The following is a 27,345-nucleotide window of genomic DNA, read 5'->3' as shown; positions in this document are numbered from 1 at the left end:
AGGCCCGACAGGAGGTCATCTTGCTGTATTCTGTCAGCGCTGGTTTTTTCCATCTGCCTATTATACGGTTCTTCCTCGCGTTATCCTACCCCGTCCGGAGTCAAGCCAATTTGCTCGTTCTGAAGTTGAAATGGGGACTGGAGCAAGTAATCATCCCGAATATGGTAAGGAAATAGTAACTTAGTGAATATCTAAAAACATTCAGAAGGTTTGAAGACTTGTATGTAGATTGGATTATTATTTGAGGCAAAACTGGTTGAAGGCGTGATATCACTCCCCCAGCCGCCATGGACATCTCGTCTCGAATCCAAGAAGATCACAATCGCACAATCTGCACAATAAAACATGCGTTATTAGGCTGCAGGCATATAAAAAAAGAAGAAGATAAAAACGTGTGTTATAAAATCGGCAAGTTGAACCAGCCTCAGTGGCTTTTGAGATTGGATTAAGCACTTAAGTTTCTCTTGACCCAAAGGCTGACAGTAAAATAGTTAACTTGATTGTTGGGAGTGGCCTTCATTTCCTTGTTCTTTGTCTTCAAATCTGTTTCTCACTTCTATTTCCATACAGGCCAGCATGCTTATAAGGCTTTTTAGCCTTGCTTGAGCATTTTGTTTGAGCTTGGTCCCATCAGGACCCAAGCGTGTCTCCACACGGAGCGACCGTTTAAACAAACAAACAATCAAGCATTTGCTGGTGAAATAATGTAGCCCAGTTTTGAGATATAATTTGTTTCTGTTTAAGGGATCTAAAATGAGCGTTTATTGCGTTTCGACAGTATTTTTTGTGGGCCATGAGAGCACCTCAGACCTATCGAATTGCATTCTGAATACGAAGCATGTCTTTCTGATATCAAATAATTTTAATTTTTTGAAAATCACAATATAATACAAATTTTATGACAAATTATAAAAATTTGATATTTTTCAAATTTTTGATATATAACAGTCCTCGAAGTAAATTATATAAATCTGATGACATATTCTTAAAGTGTATGTAGCAGGGAGGAAAAGCCGACAGTCAATTGAAAATTTTGACCTTTCATATTGAAGATATGGATTTTTCCCAAAAAGACCTAATTTTTTTGGTGTTTTGGGAAAAAAATCCATATTTTCAATACAAAAGGTCAAAATTTTCAATTGATCGTCGGCTTTTCATCCCACCTACATACACTTTAAGTATAAATCATCAGATTTATAAAGTTTACTTCAAGTACTGTTAAATATCAAAAATATCAATTTTAATGATTTGCCATAAAATGTGTATTAAATTGCGAATTTCAAAAAATCAAAATTATTTGATATCAGAATGACATTCTTCGTATTCAGAATGCAATTCGATATGTCTGATGTGCTCTAATGTCCCAAAATAAATACTGTCCAAACGTTCATACCCCAGCCCTTAAGGAATAGGATAAAACAGACAACACGCCGTATTGAATGGCATTGATTGCATGCATGTATTTATTATCATCTCAATCCACATTTTTACAGCTTTTTACGTACCAGAAGTTAAAAATGCCGTCATCCACGAAAAGAGTAAAGAAAGAGAAGAACTTAAAGAAGAGAAAAGGATGCATAAAGAAATGAAAGCAAGAGCAATGTTAGAACACGTCCAAAAGAAACACAAAAGGATATGCAACTAGAAAGCGCTGAAGTAGCAGCTAAAGCAACAGCTTCATACTTTGTAAGTTGTTTTATTCATTTCATGCTTGGAATTCTAGTACCGTATTCGTAAAAAATTGTTGTTGAAATTCGAGTATAATCCCACCCCCCTCCCAATTGTGAAAAAATTTCACCTAAAAAACGGGTGGACCTAACTCGGACCAATACGGTAAATGTATCTTTTTGTGGCGCCCTCTACGGAGGCGCCACAATATATAGGCATGACTTTGTGAAACGCTTCTAATTTCACTCTTGCTAGATTGACTTCGCAATTGTTTTGCTAAAATTATGCCCAGCAGCCAGCTCATAAATAAAACCACAATTTGCTTGGATTTTATTTTATTATTGTTTTCTGATATGCACGGGATAAAATGGTGAGCGTATATTCTTTGTTTAAAATACAAAATTAGGATTTATAAAAACACCAAATAAATCCTGACCTTTGTATGCGTTCAACCAGTTTACCGTGTGCCTTAGAACCCGATAGACGGTGACATTTGACCATACACTAGGTTCCACAACATGCTCATCTATCATGGGAACAGTCCTTGAAAATTTGGGTACACAAACTCATACTCTGCAACTTGAGGTCAAATTTTGCACTATGATTATGTAATTGAGGTTATTGGACTATGCCATTGGGATGAGACTCTTGTGGTCCATAGTGATAAGATCAATTAACGAGGCCTCAATAAACTGATGGCTTTTGTTTGCTAATTACCATAGAATCTATATAGCGGTTATTGCCATGGAGGTAGTACTAGCTACTACCTCCATGATTGGGTTAAGTAAATAACTAAATCCTGTTATCTACCCAGCAATGTTTGCTTATCTTATTGTAACAAACTGTAGTGTAATATAAAATAGTACAAGACCAATGAAGACAGAAAAGGCAAACAGACAGAAATTTAGAGTTTTAAATTAGAGAGTTGACAGGAAGTTGTAAGAGTTAAATTGTTATGGATATGATTGGTGTAAGCGCGAAAATGTTGAATGTCAGATCAAAGTCATCCGAGGTGAATTAAGTAATGTCAATCACAAATTGTTACAGGTCATTTGAGGTGGACTAAGTTTATATTTGGATTGTCAGAACACCTTCCCCAATCAAACACATTTCTCTTGCATTTGATCATCTTCTACTCTTCCCTAGAAAAATCATTATACCAAATCTACACACCATGGAATTCACCATATCACGTCCAAGTTCACATTGGGCGCCACATTCCTTTTTTAAAGGAATTTTTATTTATTTTCGTTTATTTGAGAGTAGGTGTGAGAATTATGCAATTAACCTGAAAGTGACATTGTTAACAAACACTATCATTCCTCCTTCAATGAGGTTAATCCGAAACGTCATCGCGATTAATACTAGTACTACACTAAACCCGGTAAAAAGGCTTTAAAAGAGTATAGGCCCCTATTATTATAGCCTATCGGAATAACTTATTTTGGTTAACTCTAATTATAAATAATACCCAAACCACTTAATTACTTAAACAGAAAAGTGGGAATGAACATCACCGTCGATTATCTAAGCTGCACTCAGTCCATGGAAAAGAGGGAGATCTATTTGCCGCACTTGCTGCGACAGCTAGGCGAGCAAGTGTAAAGGAAGGAACAGATACCTCTAATTCTGGTAAGATGAACAATTAATTACAGGCAACATGGCATAAAGGTACTAGTATATCTGGATCTGTCAAGATACTCAATTTGTGATAGTTTTCTGTTTTTCAAGATCCATGCTCAAAATCCACATTTTCCACAAACCCCTGCATAATCTGGATTGATTCACTCTTTTAAGAGCAACGGTCTTGTAGATATTTTGAAATTTTTCGACTCATCACAATTTAATAATATTTTTCTATCCTGAGAAGAAAAGAGCTACGAAAATACCATGTCCTGACACCAAACTTGCTATTTCCGTCCCAGGTTTCTCCTATAAAGATTCTCATTCACATAAACTTGATCAATATCTTTGGACAAGAAATAACGTTCTGTTGCTTCTCTTTCGGCATGTTCGGGATCGAGCTTGCCAATCAAGAAGACAAAAGTTATCATTGTGCAAGGTGATCCAAGAAACGGAAAACACGCATTACTTAACGATGACAACAGCGACAATGCAGCAAAAACATCTTGCACATACATGCATATCCGTGGCTGGAGCCCATTTCATACGCTACCCCAAACTGGCGCAATATTTAATTTTTTGGACAAGAAATAACTCCCGGTTGCCTCTCAGTCTTTCGGCATGTTCGGGAACGAGCTTGGCAATCAAGGAGACAAAAGTTATCTTCGTAGTTTTTCATTGTGCAAGGTGATCCAAGAAACGGAAAACATACATTACTTGACGATATGACAAATTGCCGCTGTTGCATGCAGCCAAAAACATCTTGCACAGCAGAATCAGCTAAATGACACTAAAATATGACGCAAAGGAAGTTTTAAAATTAAGCAAATTAAATAACGATAGAAAAATGAAATAACGACAGCAAAAATATCTATTTTTGATAATTTGCCATAAAAATTTGTATCACGAATTTAAAAAAATCAACATTATTTGATTTCAGAGGGACATGCCTCGTATTCAGAATACAATTTGATGTGTCTGATGTTCTCTCATGTCCCACAAAATACTGTGCAAACTTTGCTATCCGATCCCTTAACTATATAGCTGTTGCTTATGTTGTGGTGACGGGGATATATGGCGGGTGATGTTTGTGGAACATTCGTGCATGGTAATGCTGTTGATAAAGAGGAGAACTCAGGAGGGGTGAGGAGGAGGAGGAGGAGGAGGAGGAGAAGGAGAAGGAAGAGGAGAAGGAGGAGGAGGAAGAGGGGAAAGTAGAAGGACAAAGACGAGATGGAACATGACAATATATAAAAATATCATAAAAATAATTGATGCACACAACTCTTCTCCTTGTAACGCTTTGATCTTTACAGAAATTACAAAAGAACAATCTTTGGAGCCGACTGGGCAGACTACAGAAACTGACGGTAAGAAAGGAAGCGGCGCTAAAGATGAAGTGAAGCCACTAAGACACAGAAGGTTATCCAAATTACACAGTTCACCCAGACATGAAGAAGATTTGTTTGCTAATGCTGTAGCAGCAACTGCTAGACGAGCTTCAATTTCAGTACCTGAGGAAGAAATCAGTGGCAAAAAAGGTAAGATGCGTCTGCTTTGTAAGATGCTGAACTTGTTTTAATGATGATGATGAAGAAGAAGAAGAAGAAGAAGTAGATGATGATGATGATGATGATGATGATGATGATGATGATGATGATGATGATGATGATGATGATGATGATGATGATGATGATGATGATGACGACGACGACGATTTGGAGAATGGGCAGGGTTTGATTATGAGGATGGTGATAATTCATGCTGACAATGATGATGTCAACGACAATGACAAGCAAAGTGATTTCGTATAATCGTAAACTTTTCGCCGTTTGTTTCTTTTAGATATTTCAATAGAACATCCTATGCGGTCAATTGTAAAGCCCAGCAAGGACAAGAACGAAAAAATCAGCAAAACTTCATCTCAAGCTAAATCAGCAGATGATAAGAAAGGAAACAATCATAAAGACGATTCATTTGCTAACGGCGCTGTTGCAGCAACTGCTAGACGGGTTTCAGCAGGGTCTGGTCATGTATACGTAAAGAATGGGGACAGCATAACAAGTAAGATCATTATAATCATAGTCGGTACAACCAGCTTGTAAGACCAGCGTGCGAATCCCCTACACATCTACCCCTAGCCTCTCCGCACACCCGCATGCGTCACTCCTACAAGTACAAATGGCTATTCTTGTGGGAGTAATCCCGTAATCCGTTCAACACGAAATAGGTTATGCTATATACATGTAATGCAATAGTGCAAAATTGGGATATCGTCAACATATAGCGCTATTGGAGCACAGAACCTAAATGCGGGATCATTAACCCTATAACTCAGTGCTCCATGAGCGATGTGTTGTCACTTTAACGCAATTATGGTATTGGCATCATGGGAAGTGGGGCACTGCCCATTGCCTTGCTGGTAGGTCAGTGGAAATAAACATACAACCTCCCCACACCCCTCAACACACACACACATACACCAGGGACAATGCGACAGATAAAGGAGCAGGGTGAGATCTATGTATGTGAAACAAGTTGCAGCACCATTCGCCAGCGAAGTGTTACGTGTAATCCGGTTATCACTACTGTCAACTGGATCACGCTTTTGAGTTCTGCACCGCGATCGAAATGATCGCAACACAAAGTCTAGGCTATGACATGTCATTCCAAAAGGTGCGTGATCCAGTTACCATTACTCGTTGACTGCCGATAAAACGCCCAATAAAGACTTAGTCACCGGACCGCGCCGGCCAGTTAAAGTACATGCCCTATCACACCACTCCACACATACATAAATTCTCCCAGTCACATTTCCCAAATATGAAATTTAAAAAAGTCAAATTTTAATTTACTTCTTTTAAAGTTTGGCAGAGGCGGGGTTCGAACTCACGGCGCAACGCTTAGTACTCTATGAGCCTAGCGCCTTAGACCACTCGGCCGCTTGTCTTGTTGTTATTCATTTGAAACTTATTTAAAAATATAATCGCAACTTCAACATAGGCCTACCACGTGACAAGCAAAGACAGAAAACGTATTATATCTTGGAATTTTATCATTAATGTGTATTATAATAGAGCTACCATTATTTATATTGTTGAATTCTCAAGCGCATCATTTCGAATTGGGTTTTTATTCTTAAAGCCCGATGCTGACTCCACCTGTACATTTTAATTTCATCGCGGGATGCTGAGATGTTTGAAAAGCATCGCAGCATCGCATACCGCTGCGAAGTGGAGTCAGGATCGGGCTTAATTCGAACCACCACCATCCATGGTTCGATGTAGAGATTCTTTCCTATTCAGAGGAAATATTGCAATTACACACCTTATTGCCTTTTAACAATAACCAATGACACTAGCACGTAATTCCAGTCAAGCGCCAATCTTTAATCCTATTGTTGAAGAGGATAATAAGCTTATGTACTTATGTATAGCATTCGTAAAAAAGCTTAAGTCTTTGTTTGCTTTGGTTAAATCCTGTTCAAGTGGTGGGTTATTAACCAACAATTAACAATGAGAGGACGTTCAGTTGGCGATGATTTGAAGTGACCGCCAATTATGACCATTTGATATTTAATACCAGCAATGTGGACAAAAAATAATGTAATGCTAAAATAATGTACCCTTTTACGGAAGGAGCAAAGTTTAACAAGTTACAACTCCGCTTCTGCAGTACGAATGTCAGCGGCGAATGTCAGGTTATTATTTCCTTGTCTTGAAAAAAAAAATTGCAGGCAGAGGTGGGAATCGATCTCGGTACCTCCCGGTTAAAAAGCACTGTGCAAAACCACTAAGCCAACTAAATATCTGTCGTGAGATGCTTGACATTAATCTTTGATATTGCTGAATGGAACAAATCGAAGAATTAAATCAGTAATAAAAGAAGTAGATTCTTATTTAGCGGCCAAATTGGATAAAAGGGGAATATATTTGTCCCTGCTCTAAAGAAAATATAGGTTAGAAAATTATCAAATAAATTTAAATTAAACATTGAGACTTTATATTTATTTATTTCACAACGCGGCATTACACAGACAAACATTGTATACGCTAAAAACTCGACCCTCATTACTAGATGATGGCATAGCTCAGTGTTAGAGCATCAGACTGGTAATGTCAATGTCGTTGGTTCGAATCCGCCTGCCAGCAATGGTTATTATGATTTTAATGCTACGCTACAATTTGTTCAATTTTTTTTCATTCATTTATTTATTTATTTATTTATTTATTTATTTATTTATTTATTTATTTATTTATTTATGTATTTATTTGTTTATTTATTTATTTGTTTATTCGTTTATTCGTTTATTCGTTTATTCGTTTATTCGTTTATTCATTTATTTATTTATTTATTCATTTATTCATTTATTCATTTATTTATTTATTTATTTATTTATTTATTTATTTATTTATTTATTTATTTATTTATTTATTTATTTATTTATTTATTTATTTATTTATTTATTTATTTAAATAATTTGATATATTTGAAAGGGGTATTTGAGCAATTTGAAATTTTTACCCCGTATAATCCTATGGGGTCATTTTGAACCCACCCCCTCCCAAATTGCCAAAACCTATGAGTTTAAATCATACATAATGATCAGTACGTCAATCATGAGTGAACACCGGTTGGTCACTGCATTTATTTGGGAATGGGTAGGTACTGCAGCTTGATTCACCATCCACAACATGATAATGTGTGCACATGCTACATTATATACACTTGTAGGCCTATGTAGTTGTTGGTGTATAAGCATGGAAGATCTCATCTCTTTCTTCCATGGTATAAGTAATGGGCCTTGCAATTGAAATGCCTCAAGCGTTTAATCCGATATGCAGATTATCTATTTGTTTTCATGAATTGGAAGACATTCTTTGATGTGTTACTGAGCTCAATGATCTGAAATTACTGGAGTGTGAGGTCAGAATAGGGTTTTATTAACAGAAAGTATAGAGGCCCTGCATGAAATTATCGATTGGCTCCAAACAAAGGATTTGAGCCGGTGTCCTTCACCGTAGTTATGGCGGAGTGCAGTCCATTCAATCAAATGTTGTCATCAACCTATTTGATTGCAATCATGCTTTTGTTGAATGCATTTGAGTAGTCCGCCATATTTACGGGATGATATGTCACATGCAAGGCCTCTATTCTCCAAATTCATTTCCTAATGTATGTGAGAATGATACAATAATGACATGATGAACATAGTCATTGATGCATCAGTTTTAAAATAGACTAGGCGGTTACCATATTTGGCGGTTCTCGCCTGGGCGCGATTACCAGGCTGATGGTGACATGCCCATGATAGTTTTTACTAATTTGACCTCAGATGACCCCTGGCGACCCCAAAATGACCTTCCAAAATTTGGCTCTAAATGATAACTGTACCCACCAAGTTTCATGCCCATACGACAGTTTTAGTAATTTGACCTCAGATGACCCCTGGGTGACCTTGGATGACCCCAAAATGATCTAAACTTATAACTCTAAATGTTGACTGTACCCACCAAGTTTCATGCCCATATATGAGTTTTTACTAATTTGACCTCAGATGACCCGTGGTGACCTTGGATGACCCCAAAATTACCTTCAAAAATGTTGTTTTAAATGTTGACTGTATACCTACCAAGTTTCATGCCCATACGACACTTTTTAGTAATTTGACCTCAGATGACCCCTGGGAGCGGACCCCGGTGTCAGATGACTTAACGAACATGAACATCTTCTTGCCAGGACAGAACTACACCCACCCACCGAGTTTGAGTCCCGTAGGACCTAGTTTCATGCCCATATGACAGTTTTTAGTCATTTTACCTCAAATGACCCCTGGGAGGGGGCCCCGGGGTCGGATGACTTAACAAACATGAACATCTTCTTGCCAGGACAGAACTACACCCACCCACCGAGTTTGAGTCCCGTAGGACCTAGTTTCATGCCCATATGACAGTTTTAGTCATTTGACCTCAAATGACCCCTTGGAGGGGGCCCCGGGTCGGATGACTTAACGAACATAAACTTCTTCTTGCCAGGACAGAACTACACCCACCCACCGAGTTTGAGCCCCGTACGACCTACGACGGCCTCACATTAGCAGTCACAGACAAAACCTAAATGTACAGAATATATCCATTACTCGTCTCGAAAGAGCTCAAAATAAATAACTTAGAAAATTTTCTTGATGTCCTTTAACATGTTTCCATAGTTAACCATCGTTAGCCATGGATATCTATGCTGTAGAACTGACCGGTGACTAAGTCCGATTTATTGGGACGTTTATCGACCATCAACGAGTAATGCCAGGGAGTTATGTAACTACTTCGCTAGCGAATTAGAAACATTAAAATTGAATACATACGTTTATAAAATGAATCATTATCATCATCAATCATCATCGTCGTTACTGTCATCATCATTGCAATTATCATTATTAATACTATTTACACAGCCGTGACTAACGTCACGGCTGTGTCTTTTTTCTTACAGGTTCTTCTTCTTTACCTAGCCGGGACACCGGCTAGGTCTTGTGATGCTATCGGATCTTTCTTCTTTCTGGCAACACGTGCGTGACTTGCCACGTTTCGCCCTAGCTCTGTTATACTTTGACAGTTTTTGACCATACTTGGTCACAAACACCACTGACCATGTCCCCATATATGACATGACAATGAACTCCATTTGACCTTTGACCTGCTCACAATGGCAAAAATGTGATTTTTACTCTAAAATGCTTCTTCTTCCACAAATAACATGTGATGGTGACATGCTTAGGTCATGTGACTTGACTTTGGTCGGTGTCTATAATTTATTCACAGAATTTGGGTCAAAGGTCATTAAGGGGTCATTTCCGGTCTGAGAGCTAAAAATATTCCAAAAATCACTGTTTTTACAAATTACATAGCAAAGTGCTGTCATTAGCACACATGCATTGCTACTAACCAGGGTCTTTGGGGTGTCTACAGTTTTGGGGTCAAAGGTCATTAAGGGGTCGCTTCCGGTCAAAACCCAAAAATCATCAAATATGTTCATTTTTTTTTTATCTCAAAACGTAACCAGACCAGAGTGACATAAACTTCATATATGCATTAGTGTTACCCGATGTATGCACAGTATTTTTATTTTTTTGGTCAAAGGTCATTTAGACGTCATTTCCGGTTTTAAGCTAAATAACTTCAAGAATTTTATCTCCATAACTAAACATAGCAGATTTTTAAATTTAAACTGTAACAATGCATTTTCTCGGTGTAAATGAGGTTTTTTTTATATTGGGGTCAAAGGTCATTAAGGAGGTCAAAACGTCAAATTTGCGAAAAAATGTTTAAAATTACGGAAAAGTAGCTGTATCTCAGCATATGGAAAACGGATAAAGGCCCTACATGCTACAGTGATGCACCATTAATGGTGTGAGATGTCCATAATAGCCGGTCAAAGGTCAAACTTTAAGCTAAGACTGGCATTTCCGGCCCCGGCTAGGTCCAGATCTGTAACCAGATCTAGTTCTTACCTAGCCGGGACACCGGCTAGGTCTTGTGATGCTATCGGATCTTTCTTCTTTACACAGCCGTGACGTTAGTCACGGCTGTGTCTTTTTTCTTACAGGTTCTTTCTTTCTTTCTTCTTTCTTCTTTCTGTCAACCATTACATTTGCTCTAGCACTCACATGCTTACATCGATTTTGACCTAACCCCTACACGTCACATGAAACTTGTGGGGTCAAAGGTCACGCAGGGGTCATAGGGGTCAAAAACGTGATTTCAACTAAAATGCATCTTCTCCTACAGATTACGTACGACAGTGACACCACTTGCACACATGCATTGTTATTAACCAGTGTCTATAATTATGGTGTACACAGATTTGGGGTCAAAGGTCATTAAGGGGTCACTTCCGGTATAAAACGAAAAACCTTCACAAATTTTTATTAGCTAAGTAAAACATAGCGCAGTAACGGTATGTTCACATATGATCTGCAGTTACCCAATGTATATGTGGTATTTTTTTTAATTGGGGTCAAAGCTCATTAAGGGGTCACTTCCGGTATAAAAAGAAATACCTTTAAAATGCATCTTCTTCCACAAATTATGTGGGACAGAGATGCCACTTACACACATGCATTGTTATTACCCAGTGTCTATGGGGTGTACACAGATTTGGGGTCAAAAGGTCATTAAGGGCCACTTCCGGTATAAATTGAAATATCTTTAAAAACATTTATTAGCTAAGAAAAACATAGGAGAGTAATGGTATGTTCACACATGAATTGTGTTTAACCAATGTATATATGATATTTTTTTATTTGGGGTCAAAGGTCATTAAGGGGTCATTTCCGGTATAAAACGAAATACCTTTAAAATGCATCTTCTCCCACAAATTACTCAGGACAGTGATGCCACTTACACACATGCATTGTTATTACCCAGTGTTTATGGGGTGTACACAGATTTGGGGTCAAAGGTCATTAAGGGCCACTTCCGGTCTGAGACGAAAAACTTTCAAAATTCCCCTTCTGCCCCAAATAACATGGCAAAATAATGCCACGTGCACGCATACATTGACATTAGCCAGTGCCTATGGGGTTTTCATATATTTTGGGGTCAAAGGTCATTAAGAGGTCACAACACGGCTGTGTTCGTGGTCTTAGACCACAGCTAAGTCTAGTTCTTCTTCTTTCTTCTTCTTCTGGCAACAAATTTCAAAATGCTTCTTCTCTTACATGTTACATCCTACAATGACGTCACTTGCACATATGCATCGGCTATATCCAGTGTCTATAGGGTGTTCACAGATTTGGGGTCAAAGGTCATTAAGGGGTCATTTCCGGTATAAAACCAAATATGTTCAAAATGCTTCTTCTTCCACAAATTACATGTGATGGTAACATGCTTAGGACATGTGACTTGACTTTGAACGGTGTCTATAGGGTGTTCACAGATATGGTGTCAAAGGTCATTAAAGGGGTCATTTCCGGTCTGAAAGCTAAAAATATTCAAAAAATCACTGTTTTTACAAAATACATAGCAGAGTGTTGTCATTAGCACACATGCATTGCTACTAACCAGGGTCTTTGGGGTGTCTACAGTTTTGGGGTCAAAGGTCATTAAGGGGTCACTTCCGGTCAAAAACCAAAAATCGTCAAATATGTTCTTTTTTTTTATCTCAAAACGTAACCAGACCAGAGTGACATAAACTTCATATATGCATTAGTGTTACTCGATGTATGCACGGTATTTTTATTATTTTGGTCAAAGGTCATTTAGACGTCATTTCCGGTTTGAAGCTAAATAACTTCAAGAATTTTTATCTCCATAACTAAGCATAGTAGATTTTTTTAATTTAAACTGTAACAATGCATTTTCTCGGTGTATATGAGGTTTTTTTTTATTGGGGTCAAAGGTCATTAAGAAGGTCAAAACATCAAATTTGCAAAAAAATGTTTAAAATTACGGAAAAGTAGCTGTATCTCAGCCTATGGAAGACGGATAAAGCCCCTACATGCTACAGTGATGCACCATTAATGGTGTGAGATGTCCATAATATCAATCACTGACATCAAATAATAGCCGGTCAAAGGTCAAACTTTAAGACTGGCATTTCCGGCCCCGGCTAGGTCCAGATCTGTAGCCAGATCTAGTTCTTTCTTTCTTACACAGCCGTGACGTTAGTCACGGCTGTGTCTTTTTTCTTAGGTTCTTACACAGCCGTGACGTTAGTCACGGCTGTGTCTTTTTTCTTACAGGTTCTTCTTTCTTTCTTTACACAGCCGTGACGTTAGTCACGGCTGTGTCTTTTTTCTTACAGGTTCTTCTTCTTTCTTCTTTCTTTCTTCTTTCTGTCAACCATTACATTTGCTCTAGCACTCACATGCTTACATCGATTTTGACCTAACTTAGTCACAATGATCATTGACCATGCCCCTACATGTCACATGAAACTCGTGGGGTCAAAGGTCACGCAGGGGTCACAGGGGTCAAAATGTGATTTCAACTAAAATGCATCTTCTCCTACAACTTACGTAGGACATCAACCCCACTTGCACACATGCATTGTTATTACCAAGTGTCTATGTGGTGTACACAGATTTGTGGTCAAAGGTCATTAAGGGGTCACTTCCGGTATAAAACGAAAAACCTTCAAACATTTTTATTAGCTAAGTAAAACATAGCACAGTAACGGTATGTTCACATATGATCTGCAGTCACTCAATGTATATGTGGTATTTTTTTTACTTGGGGTCAAAGCTCATTAAGGGGTCACTTCCGGTATAAAAAGAAATACCTTTAAAATGCATCTTCTTCCACAAATTATGTGGAACAGAGACGCCACTTGCACACATGTATTGTTATTACCCAGTGTCTATGGGGTGTACACAGATTTGGGGTCAAAGGTCATGAAGGGGTCACTTCCGGTAAAAAACGAAATATCCTAAAAAAAATTTATAAGCTAAGCAAAACATGGGACAGTAACGGTATGTTCACACGTGATCTGCAGTCACCCAATGTATATGTGGTATTTTTTTATTTAGGGTCAAATCTCATTAAGAGGTCACTTCCGGTATAAAACGAAATACCTTTAAAATGCATCTTCTTCCACAGATTCTGTAGGACAGTGACGCCACTTGCACACATGCATTGTTATTACCCAGTGTCTATGGGGTGTACACAGATTTTGGGTCAAAAGGTCATTAAGGGTCACTTCCGGTATTAAACGAAAAACCTTCGAAATTTTGTATTTGCTAAGATAAACATAGGACAGTAACGGTATGTTCACACATGAATTGTGGTTACCCAATTCATATGTGGTATTTTTTTATTTGGGGTCAAATGTCATTAAGGGGTCACTTCCGGTCTGAGACGAAAAACCTTCAAAATGCCCCTTCTGCCACAAATAACATGGCAAAGTGATGCCACGTGCACACATACATTGACATTAGCCAATGTCTATGGGGTTTTCATATATTTTGGGGTCAAAGGTCATTAAGGGGTAACAACACGGCTGTGTTCGTGGTCTTAGACCACAGCTAAGTCTAGTTCTTCTTTCTTTCTTCTTTCTTCTTTCTGTCAACCATTACATTTGCTCTAGCACTCACATGCTTACATAGATTTTGACCTAACTTGGTCACAATGATCATTGACCGTGCCCCTACATGTCACATGAAACTTGTGGGGTCAAAGGTCACACAGGGTCATAGGGGTCAAAAACGTGATTTCGACTCAAAATGCATCTTCTCCTACAAATTACGTAGAACAGTGACGCCACTTGCACACATGCATTGTAATTACCAAGTGTCTATAAGGTGTACATAGATTTGGGGTCAAAGGTCATTAAGGGGTCACTTCCGGTATAAAACGGAATACCTTCAAAATTTTTTATTATCTAAGGAAAACATAGGACAATAATGGTATGTTCACATATGAGTTGCAGTTATCCAATGTATATGTGGTATTTTTTTTATTTGGGGTCAAAGGTCATTAAGGGGTCATTTCCGGTATAAAACGAAATACCTTTAAAATGCATCTTCTCCCACAAATTACGTAGGACAGTGACACCACTTGCACACATGCATTGTTATTACCCAGTGTCAATGTGGTGTACACAGATTTGGGGTCAAAGGTCATTAAGGGGTCACTTCCGGTATAAATTGAAATATTTTCAAAAATTTTATTAGCTAAGAATAACATAGGAGAGTGATGGTATGTTCACACATGAATTGTGTTTTCCCAATGTATATATGGGTTTTTTTTTATTTGGGGTCATAGGTCATTAAGGGGTCATTTCCGGTTTGAGACAAAAAACTTTCAAAATGCCCCTTCTGCCACAAATAACATGGCAAAGTGATGCCACGTACACATACATTGACATTAGCCAATGTCTATGGGGTTTTCATATATTTTGTGGTCAAATGTCATTAAGGGGTAACAACACGGCTGTGTTCGTGGTCTTAGACCACAGCTAAGTCTAGTTACACAGCCGTGACGTTAGTCACGGCTGTGTCTTTTTTCTTACAGGATCTTCTTCTTCTTTCTTCTTTCTTTCTGTCAACCATTACATTTGCTCTAGCACTCACATGCTTATATCGATTTTGACTTAACTTGGTCACAATGATCATTGACCGTGCCCCTACATGTCACATGAAATTTGTGGGGTCAAAGGTCACGCAGGGGTCATAGGGGTCAAAAACGTGATTTCATCTAAAAATGCATCTTCTCCTACAGATTACGTACGACAGTGACGCCACTTGCACACATGCGTTGTTATTAACCAGTGTCTATATGGTGTACACAGATTTGGGGTCAAAGGTCATTAAGGGGTCCCTTCCGGTATAAAACGAAATACTTTCAAATTTTTTTATTTGCTAAGGAAAACATAGGACAGTAACGGTATATTCACATATGAGTTGCAATTACCCAATGTATATGTGGTATTTTTTTATTTGGGGTCAAAGGTCATTAAGGGGTCACTTCCGGAATAAAACGAAATACCTTTAAAAATGCATCTTCTCCCACAAATTACGTAGGACAGTGACACCACTTGCACACATGCATTGCTATTACCCAGTGTCAATGTGGTGTACACAGATTTGGGGCCAAAAGGTCATTAAGGGCCACTTCCGGTATAAATTGAAATATCTTCAAAAAATGTATTAGATAAGAAGAACATAGGAGAGTAATGGTATGTTCACACATGAATTGTGTTTAACCAATGTATATATGATATTTTTTTATTTGGGGTCAAAGGTCATTAAGTGGTCATTTCCGGTATAAAACGAAATACCTTTAAAATGCATCTTCTCCCACAAATTACTCAGGACAGTGATGTCACTTACACACATGCATTGTTATTACCCAGTGTTTATGGGGTGTACACAGATTTGGGGTCAAAAGGTCATTAAGGGCCACTTCCGGTCTGAGACGAAAAACGTTCAAAATGCCCTTCTGCCACAAATAACATGGCAAAATAATGCCACGTGCACGCATACATTGACATTAGCCAATGCCTATGGGGTTTTCATACATTTTGGGGTCAAAGGTCATTAAGAGGTCACAACACGGCTGTGTTCGTGGTCTTAGACCACAGCTAAGTCTAGTTACACAGCCGTGACGTTAGTCACGGCTGTGTCTTTTTTCTTACAGGTTCTTCTTCTTCTTTCTTTCTTCTTTCTGTCAACCATTACATTTGCTCTAGCACTCACATGCTTACATCGATTTTAACCTAACTTGGTCACAATGATCATTGACCGTGCCCCTACATGTCACATGAAACTTGTGGGGTCAAAGGTCACGCAGGGGTCATAGGGGTCAAAACATGATTTCAACTCAAAATGCATCTTCTCCTACAAATTACGTAGGACAGTGACGCCACTTGCACACATCCATTGTTATTATCCAGTGTCTATATGGTGTACACAGATTTGGGGTCAAAGGTCATTAAAGGGTTACTTCCGGTATAAAACGAAATACGTTCAAATTATTTTATTAGCTAAGAAAAACATAGGACAGTAACGGTATGTTCACATATGAGTTGCAGTTACCCAATGTATATGTTGTATTTTTTTGTTTGGGGTCAAAGGTCATTAAGGGGTCACTTCCGGAATAAAACGAAATATCATTAAAATGCATCTTCTCCCACAAATTACGTAGGACAGTGACGCCACTTGCACACATGCATTGTTATTACCCAGTGTCAATGTGGTGTACACAGATTTGGGGTCAAAGGTCATTAAGGGGTCACTTCCGGTATAAATCGAAATATCTTCAAAAAATTTTATTAGCTAAGAAAAACATAGGACAGTGATGGTATGTTCACACATGAATTGTGTTTAACCAATGTATATATGGTATTTTTATTTGGGGTCAAAGGTCATTAATGGGTCATTTCCGGTATAAAACGAAATACCTTTAAAATGCATCTTCTCCCACAAATTACGCGGGACAGTGATGCCACTTACACACATGCATTGTTATTACCCAGTGTCTATGGGGTATACACAGATTTGGGGTCAAAGTTCATTAAAGGGTTTCTTCCGGTCTGAGACGAAAAACATTCAAAATGTCCCTTCTGCCACAAATAACATGGCAAAGTAATGCCACGTGCACGCATACATTGACATTAGCCAATGCCTATGGGGTTTTCATATATTTTGGGGTCAAAGGTCAGTAAGGGGTCACAACACGGCTGTGTTCGTGGTCTTAGACCACAGCTAAGTCTAGTTCTTCTTCTTTCTTCTTTCTTTCTGTCAACCATTACATTTGCTCTAGCACTCAAACGCTTACATCGATTTTGACCTAACTTGGTCACAATGATCATTGACCGTGCCCCTACATGTCACATGAAACTTGTGGGGTCAAAGGTCATGCAGGGGTCGCAGGGGTCAAAAACGTGATTTCAACTAAAAATGCATCTTCTCCCACAACTTACGTTGGACAGTGACCCCACTTGCACACATGCATTGTTATTACCCAGTGTCTATGTGGTGTACACAGATTTGGGGTCAAAGGTCATTAAGGGGTCACTTCCGGTATAAAACGAAAAACCTTCACACATTTTTATTAGCTAAGTAAAACATAGCACAGTAACGGTATGTTCACATATGATCTGCAGTCACCCAATGTATATGTGGTATTTTTTTTTTATTTGGGGTCAAAGCTCATTAAGGGGTCACTTCCGGTATAAAAAGAAATACCTTCAAAAAGCATTTTCAGCCACAAATTATGTGGGACAGAGACACCACTTGCACACATGCATTGTTGTCACCCAGAGTATATGGGGTGTACACAGATTTGGGGTCAAAGGTCATTAAGGGGTCACTTCCGGTATAAAACGAAATACCTTCAAAAAATTTTATTAGCTAAGTAAAACATGGGACAGTAACGGTATGTTGACACATGATCTGCAGTCACCCAATGTATGTGTGGTATTTTTTTATTTTGGGTCAAATCTCATTAAGGGGTCACTTCCGGTATAAAATGAAATACCTTTAAAATGCATCTTCTTCCACAGATTATGTAGGACAGTGACGCCACTTGCACACATGCATTGCTATTACCCAGTGTCTATGGGGTGTACACATATTTGGGGTCAAAGTTCATTTAGGGGTTACTTCCGGTATAAAACGAAAAACCTTCAAAAATTTTTATTTGCTAAGAAAAACATAGGACAGTAACGGTATGTTCACACATGAATTGTGGTTACCCAATTCATATGTGGTATTTTTTTTATTTGGGGTCAAATGTCATTAAGGGGTCACTTCCGGTCTGAGACGAAAACCTTCAAAATGCCCCTTCTGCCACAAATAACATGGCAAAGTGATGCCACGTGCACACATACATTGACATTAGCCAATGTCTATGGGGTTTTCATATATTTTGGGGTCAAAGGTCATTAAGGGGTAACAACACGGCTGTGTTCGTGGTCTTGGACCACAGCTAAGTCTAGTTCTTTCTGTCAACCATTAAATTTGCTCTAGCACTCACATGCTTACATCGATTTTGACCTAACTTGGTCACAATGATCATTGACTGTGCCCCTACATGTCACATGAAACTTGTGGGGTCAAAGGTCACGTAGGGGTCATAGGGGTCAGAAACGTGATTTCAACTCAAAATGCATCTTCTCCTACAAATTACGTAGGACAGTGACGTCACTTGCACACATCCATTGTTATTATCCAGTGTCTATATGGTGTACACAGATTTGGGGTCAAAGGTCATTAAAGGGTCACTTCCGGTATAAAACGAAATATCTTCAAAACATTTTATTAGCTAAGAAAAACATAGGACAGTGATGGTATGTTCACACATGAATTGTTTTTAACCAATGTATATGTTGTATTTTTTTGTTTGGGGTCAAAGGTCATTAAGGGGTCACTTCCGGAATAAAACGAAATACCTTTAAAATGCATCTTCTCCCACAAATTACGTAGGACAGTGACACCACTTGCACACATGCATTGTTATTACCCAGTGTCAATGTGGTGTACACAGATTTGGGGTCAAAGGTCATTAAGGGCCACTTCCGGTATAAATCGAAATATCTTCAAAACATTTTATTAGCTAAGAAAAACATAGGACAGTGATGGTATGTTCACACATGAATTGTTTTTAACCAATGTATATATGGTATTTTTTATTTGGGGTCAAAGGTCATTAAGGGGTCATTTCCGGTATAAAACGAAATACCTTTAAAATGCATCTTCTCCCACAAATTACGCAGGACAGTAATGCCACTTACACACATGCATTGTTATTACCCAGTGTCCATGGGGTGTACACAGATTTGGGGTCAAAGGTCATTAAAGGGTCACTTCCGGTCTGAGACGAAAAACATTCAAAATGTCCCTTCTGCCACAAATAACATGGCAAAGTAATGCCACGTGCACGCATACATTGACATTAGCCAATGCCTATGGGGTTTTCATATATTTTGGGGTCAAAGGTCAGTAAGGGGTCACAACACGGCTGTGTTCGTGGTCTTAGACCACAGCTAAGTCTAGTATTGTTTATATCTTACGCAGAGTCTAGCCATGAACCAGTAATGCCGACAATAGAGGAAAACAAGGAGGTACGTAAGACATCATGTTTATATGTGATAAGTTATTAAACTGTGTGTTCAACGTCATTATATTGAAGATGATGCCGATCGCTAAGATTCCTGAATACCAATGTTGCCTCAAAGTTATAAATATTTTAAGGCCCATTCACAGACTTGTAACAAGTCATGACTCGAGACTCGACTTTTCAAAAATGAAATGACTCGACTCGGATTTTCAAATATTCCCCATAGAGATTGTACAGTGACTCGAGTCATTTGACTCGACTCGACTCGAGATATTGCAAGAAATGACTCGACTCGACCATGAAATGACTTGACTCGTTACAACTCTGCCCATTCAGTGATATTCTCATCCTGACGATCGTAAAAAACATCAAAATTCAGATTTTGGTACCTTTGTACAGATCCCGGGTACAGATGTGCTAATTATAGCCTGCTAGTGGTTTAGCCGAAAGCCACGTATTTAAGACAAAATAGGGCATTATAATATGAACCTGTATAGGTGTATTTAAATGGGGCTTCATCTTGGTCAATACTACTGTTTTCTGCGTTTTTTGCCAAATCTTTCATTTCAAAAATACCAAATGACAATTTGAATGACTTATCCTTCACTTTTACATTTTTGCTGGGATCACTGAATGGGACTTTAATTGTACGGTTCGTCAAATTGATTATTGTCAGATTGATCTACAAACTATATATGCTTTACATTTGGTCTATAACAGGTAACACCAAGCCCACACGACCCAATAGCACAACAGTTTAACCAGGTTATATCGAGTCTGCAAACGCAAGCAATAGATAATCAACCTGGAGGCATTTACACACTAACATTAACTTACCAACAATTCTTGGACGTAATAAACGAAAACAAAAAATTACGAGACGCTCTTGAAGAAAATACGACCACGAGACGTTGCTCTGGGTTAATTGCTGACAATACTGTGCTGGATATCACAGAAGTAACTGAAAATTCCGAAGAACTAGTTGAAACTATTATAAAATCTGTTTCCCAGATTCTTGCTGTTAGCAAGACATCACACATAAATGAGTTTGCCCTGGACACGACTTCTCCAACGAAAGAGGCCACATTTCAGAGTGATAAAAGTGATATTTCTGAAAGCTCAGAGGAACTCAGTAAAACCGAATTCCAATCTTCCGAAGTCGTAAATGATACAAAGTCACCAGTGCCAACTTTAGATCAAACGATCAAAGACAAATCTAGAGAGAGTTTAGCAAAGCAGGAGATAGAAAAGGAGAGCTCGGGCTTAGATGTTCCGACTGAAGCACTCCTTGACATTCCAACGTATGATTCAGATGTTCAACTTAAAGATGCGTGCAATATTCCACTGCCCGTATCTGTAACACACGCTGTAGTGGACGAGGATAAGCAAGAAAATGATGTTACGACTACATCTACCGTTCCAGTTACACCAATAATAGAACCTAAACCTGTAAGAGACATTCCAATTGAAACTTTGAGCCATATTCCAACTGAAGTCGTTTCTAATGTTTGTAGCGAATACATTACTAACATCGAATCCAAGGCTCTCTCTATTATTCTAAATGCACCCGTTACTGATGTTATAACTGATACTACCACTAACAGTATAAGCAAAATTGCTCCAAATGTTAAAACCGAAGTAGGTGCTGAATCTGATGCCGATATCCCAGCTGAATCTGGAAATCTTACGGAGCATGTTGTGGATATTGAAGCTGCTTCTGATATTAAACATGAAACTGCTGCTGACATTCCAAATGAAGCTTCTGCTGGAATTCAAACTACTGATGTTTCAACTAAAGCTGTCATAGGAAATGTAACTAAAAGTACAGTGGTCGTTCACGCAGAAGCTAGGGCTGTCGTTCCTGTCCCAGAAGACTCAACTGCAGCAACTACAGATGTTAAAGGTGGGGCTTCTTCTGAAGCTCCAGTTGAACCAGTGGGAGTCATTGACATTCAAACTGAAACGGCTCCAGATATTGCAACTGTAGCTGCTATTGAACCCGAGGCCTCCTTGGATGACCAAGATAAAACTGTAGTTGATATTCCAAATGAACCATCTGCCGTTCCAACTGAAACTGTTGCCGATGTTCAAGTGAAGACTTCTGCTGTTGAAACTGAAGTTATCACTGAAACTGAAGTTACATCTCCATCTAACCTTCTACCCGATACATATCCTGATTTACCGCCTGAGAGTTTTACTGCAGATATTCAAACTGACGTGATCATTGAGACCGCAATTGACGCTGCTGCTGATGTTCCAACTGAAGGCCCGACTGAAGTCGGCGCAGACGATCAGGATCAGAAAAAGTCAAGCGAAAGGCTTCTTCATTCTGAATATATCAATAATGCTCACACAGATGCGGATGCTAACGTTGCAACTGAGCTTCATATTGACATTTCAGGTGAAGCTGCTCCTGGTGCTCCACAGATAGCCGCTAGTGAAATTGTGGAGCCACCTGTTCAAATCACAGTTATGTCTGATGCTCATGATTTTGATTTATTACGCGCGTTAGAAGTTGGCAGGACTGAAGAGGAAGTAGCTGTAGAATATAAATACCGGTTGACGGACTTGGAAAAGAATGAGAAACTCGCTGTACTGACAAATAATATAGCAGAAAATAGTTTGGAAAATCTACTTATAGAAGACATTTTATCGTCCACTACTGACGCTAGATTAGAAGAATTACCTGATTTGTCAGACTATGCAACAAGCAAAGAAGGTAAGAGTTCTTAAAATAAATTAGGTTACCTATCACTTTACAATCGTCTATTGCGATTTGTTGGTAAATGAAAGCAATATAAAAACGTGTAAATAATCATACATTATAAATCATGTATATTTTTGTATATTTTTGTTCTAAAATAACTAAATTTTACTTTACCAAAACACGCAACCAAGAAGCAGTGACCAACGATTCCACTCAGAATACGAAATCTCAAGACAATGTGGGGGATAGCAAAACAGCAAGTACATCAGAATGCCGTAGAAAAAATGACGACGGTAGCCAAGTTACACTTGAGGAACATTTATTTGGTGTTCCTGGAGGAGCCAAGGACGTGGATGCGTCAAATAATGGAGACGATGTCAAAATAGACACGATACAGGTATGCGAATGAATCAATATAAATGGTTCTATCTAGTGCTTATCCACTGATGTATTGTTAGTGCTGATGAAGTATTTATACTGGCGTCATTGATACATGTGAAGTAGCTACCTACTGTTTAGTTGATATTGAATAAGCTATCTCCTGAAGATATTGGTATTGATGAAGTAGCTATCTCCTGAAGATATTGGTATTGATGAAGTAGCTATCTCCTGAAGATATTGGTATTGATGAAGTAGCTATCTCCTGAAGATATTGGTATTGATGAAGTAGCTATCTCCTGAAGATATTGGTATTGATGAAGTAGCTATCTCCTGCTGATATTGGTATTGATGAAGTAGCTATCTACTGCTGATATTGGTATTGATGAAATAGCAATCTACTGCTGATCTTGGTATTGACGAAGCAGCTATCTACTGATGTCATGATATTAGCATTGATGAAGTAGCTATCTACTGCTGATATTGGTATTGATGAAGCAGCTATCTACTGCTGATATTGGTATTGATAAAGTGGCTATCTACTGCTGATATTGGTTTTGACGAAGCAACTATCTACTGCTGATATTGGTTGGTATTAATGAAGTAGCTATCTACTGCTGATATTGATGAAGTAACTATCTACTGCTGATATTGGTATTGATGAAGTACTACTATCTACTGCTGATATTGGTATTGATGGAGCAGCTATCTACTGCTGATATTGGTATTGATGAAGTACTACTATCTACTGCTGATATTGGTATTGATAAAGCAGCTATCTAACTGCTGTTATTGGTATTGATGAAGTAGCTATCTACTAATGATATTGGTATTGATAAAGCACTGCTATCTACTGCTGATATTGTTATTGATGAAATAGCTATCTACTGCTGATATAGGTATTGATGAAGTAGCCATCCACTGCTGATATTGGTATTGATGAAGTAGTTATCTACTGCTGATATTGGTATTGATGAAGTAGCTATCTACTGCTGATATTGGTATTGATGAAGCACTGCTATCTACTGCTGATATTGGTATTGATGAAGCACTGCTATCTACTGCTGATATTGGTATTGATAAAGCAGCTATCTACTGCTGATATTGGTATTGATGAAGCACTGCTATCTACTGCTGATATTGGTATTGATGAAGTAGCCATCCACTGATATTGGTATTGATGAAGTAGCTATCTACTGCTGATATTGGTATTGATGAAGCACTGCTATCTATTGCTGATATTGGTATTGATGAAGCACTGCTATCTAATGCTGATATTGGTATTGATAAAGCAGCTATCTACTGCTGATATTGGTATTGATGAAGCACTGCTATATACTGCTGATATTGGTATTGATGAAGTAGCCATCCACTGATATTGGTATTGATGAAGTAGCTATCTACTGCTGATATTGGTACTGATGAAGTAGCTATCTACTGCTGATATTGGTATTGATGAAGCAGCTATCTACTTCTGATATTGGTATTGATGAAGTAGCTATCTACTGCTGATATTGGTGTTGATAAAGTAGCTTTCTACTGCTGATATTGGTATTGATGAAGTAGCCATCCACTGCTGATATTACTGCTGATATTGGTATTGGTGAAGTAGCTATCTACTGTTGATATTGGTACTAATGAAGTAGCTATCTACTGCTGATATCGGTATTGATAAAGTAGCTATCTACTGCTGATATTGGTATTGATGAAGTAGGTATCTACTGCTGATATTGATATTGATGAAGTATACATCTAATATTGATATTGATGAAGTATCCATCTACTGCTGGTATTGATGAAGCAGCTATCTACTGCTGATATTGGTGTTGATGAAGTATCCATCTACTGCTGATATTGGTATTGATGAAGTAGCTATCTACTGCTGATATTGGTCTTGATAAAGTAGCTACCTACTGCTGATATCGGTATTGATAAAGTAGCTAGCTACTTCTAATATTGGTATTGATGAAGCAGCTGTCTACTGCTGATTATGGTATGGATGAAGTAGCCATCCACTGCTGATATTGGTAATGATGAAGTAGCTATCTACTGCTGATATTGGTATTGATGAAGTCGGTATCTACTGCTGATATTGATGAAGTATCCATCTACTGCTGGTATTGATGAAGTAGCTATCTACTGCTGATATTGGTATTGATGAAGTAGCTATCTACTGCTGGTATTGGTATTGATGGAGCAGGTATCTACTGCTGATATTGATGAAGTAGCTATCTACTGCTGATATTGGTATTGATGAAGTAGCTATCTGCCAATATTGGTATTGATGAAGTAGCTATCTGCCGATATTGGTATTGATGAAGTAGCTATCTACTGCTAATATTGGTATTGATGAAGCAGCTGTCCACTGCTGATATCGGTATTGATAAAGTAGCTATCTACTGCTGATATTGGTCTTGCTGAAGTAGCTATCTACTGCTGATATTGGTTTTGATGAAGTAGCAATCTACTGCTGATATTGGTATTAATGAAGTAGGTATCTACTGCTGATATTGATGAAGTAGCTATCTACTGCTGATATTGGTATTGATGAAGTATCTATCTACTGCTGGTATTGATGAAGCAGCTATCTACTGCTGATATTGGTATTGATGAAGTAGCTATCTACTGCCGATATTGGTATTGATGAAGTAGCTATCTACTGCTGATATTGGTATTGATGAAGTAGCTATCTACTGCTGATATTGGTATTGATGAAGTAGCTATCTACTGCTGAAATAGGTATTGATGAAGCATTGCTATCTACTGCTGATATTGGTATTGACAAAGCAACTATCTACTGCTGATATTGGTATTGATGAAGTAGCTATCTACTGCTGATATTGAAGTTTATTAATTATCTAATACTGATATTGATGAATTGGCTATCTATAATTTTGCTGATGTTGGTATTGATGAAGTAACCATCTACTGCTGATATTTGTGCTGATGAAGAAGTAGCTATCTAATATATGTTTGCACTTGATAGCAGTGTTAATGAAGTAAACATTCTTATAATTATTATTCCAATATTTATCTTTTTAATTGAGACTACCTATCTAATAAATAAATAAATGTAGATATTTATATAGCGCTTTATGCCGTAAACAGCCTCAAAGCGCTTTACATTTATTCGCCGTCATTAGAATATGTCGGAACCACGTTTGCAGCCTACAAGTGGCGCAGGGTCCATCAGTACAACGACTGTGACTACCCCTGACAGCTTCCCATTGCACCTGGGTGGGGTGAGGCAAGCGAGGCAAAGCGCCTTGCCCAAGGGCGCAACACGGTGGTGGGATGGGGAATCGAACCCACGCACGTCGAGCAAGCTCTCAGATTATGAGTCCAAGGCCGTAACCACTGAGCCACTGAGCCACCGTGATCTAAATCTCACTTGATATTTTAATATCCTGAATAAATACTACTTCATATGTGCTTGTGAATATTTTTTGACAGGAAAATGATAAATACGCTCCTACAGATTCTCAACTCAACGGTGTCATAGGTGCAAATGGTGGTGTCAGTCTCAGTCAGAAATCTATTGCGTCAGAAAAAAATACAGAGGAACAATTTCTTCAAACTGGGTCATCGTCATTGCTAGTACCAGACAGTGAGAAATATGTAACACCAAAGAAATCATCGTCTGAAACTGATGCACAGGAAGACACTCAAGGACCATCATCAGCTGAGGAAGTCTACAATGATGACAAAGACAATATGGCAGACAAGACAGAACAAGGAGTGCAGTACTCCGAAATGGAAATTAATTGTGGCCAATTGGCAAATGATACACTTCCAGCAACAAACCTGTGCAGTAAAGAAAGTGATGCCCAGCAAGTCCAAATACAAGTAGGTTGTTTTAACTTTGGAAACTTTATGAAAATAGTTTCAAGCTATAATAGTAATTCACATGTACTGTAAAAAAGGCCATGACCTTTCCCCACAAAACGGCTGGTCAGATTTCTTTTTGGTTTCCTTAGGGTTTTGTAATTATCATACCTGAAAACCCCTGTTTACAAATTCTTATGTGAACATCTATCATGTCTATATCAACTATTTGCCTCACTGTACATGTACTAAATATCCCATGACAGAAAATCTACATTTGTTGCTAACAGGCACTCTATTTTGGTAAACTGACACAAAAGATGAAAATAAAATTAACTTCACTTTCTATTTTGGATGATTCTTTTCCAACAGACAAATGATGACTACCCTCTAACAGATTCTCAACTAAACTGTGTCATAGGAGCATATACTGGTACCAGTTTGAGTCAGAAATCTATCAAAAATGTCAGAGCTAGCATATGCGAAGGATTTCTAACAGAGTCATTGTTGCCAAAGAGGATGATGGCGGAAGATGATGCTCAAAAATTGTCTCCAGATGGAACTTCTGAGAATACTTTGAAGCCTTGA

At 38.3% G+C, this 27,345-nt stretch overlaps 1 protein-coding gene across 1 annotated transcript; it reads left to right on the top strand.

Moving 5' to 3' along the window:
- On the top strand, positions 1-27,345 carry LOC140162727 (uncharacterized). Its single transcript, XM_072186017.1, has 10 exons — positions 1-164; positions 1,494-1,686; positions 3,165-3,300; positions 4,608-4,832; positions 5,137-5,355; positions 19,805-19,851; positions 20,568-22,566; positions 22,746-22,951; positions 26,386-26,778; positions 27,130-27,345. Exons 2-10 carry the CDS (start codon positions 1,636-1,638, stop codon positions 27,343-27,345), a joined length of 3,492 nt encoding a protein of 1,163 aa, XP_072042118.1. The 5' UTR covers positions 1-164; positions 1,494-1,635.

The sequence above is a fragment of the Amphiura filiformis genome, chromosome 1 (assembly GCF_039555335.1).
Source record: "Amphiura filiformis chromosome 1, Afil_fr2py, whole genome shotgun sequence".
NCBI classification, from domain to species: domain Eukaryota; kingdom Metazoa; phylum Echinodermata; class Ophiuroidea; order Amphilepidida; family Amphiuridae; genus Amphiura; species Amphiura filiformis.
The sequence above is the reverse complement of the archived record's forward strand: the minus strand, read 5'-3'. Positions and strand labels throughout refer to the sequence as shown.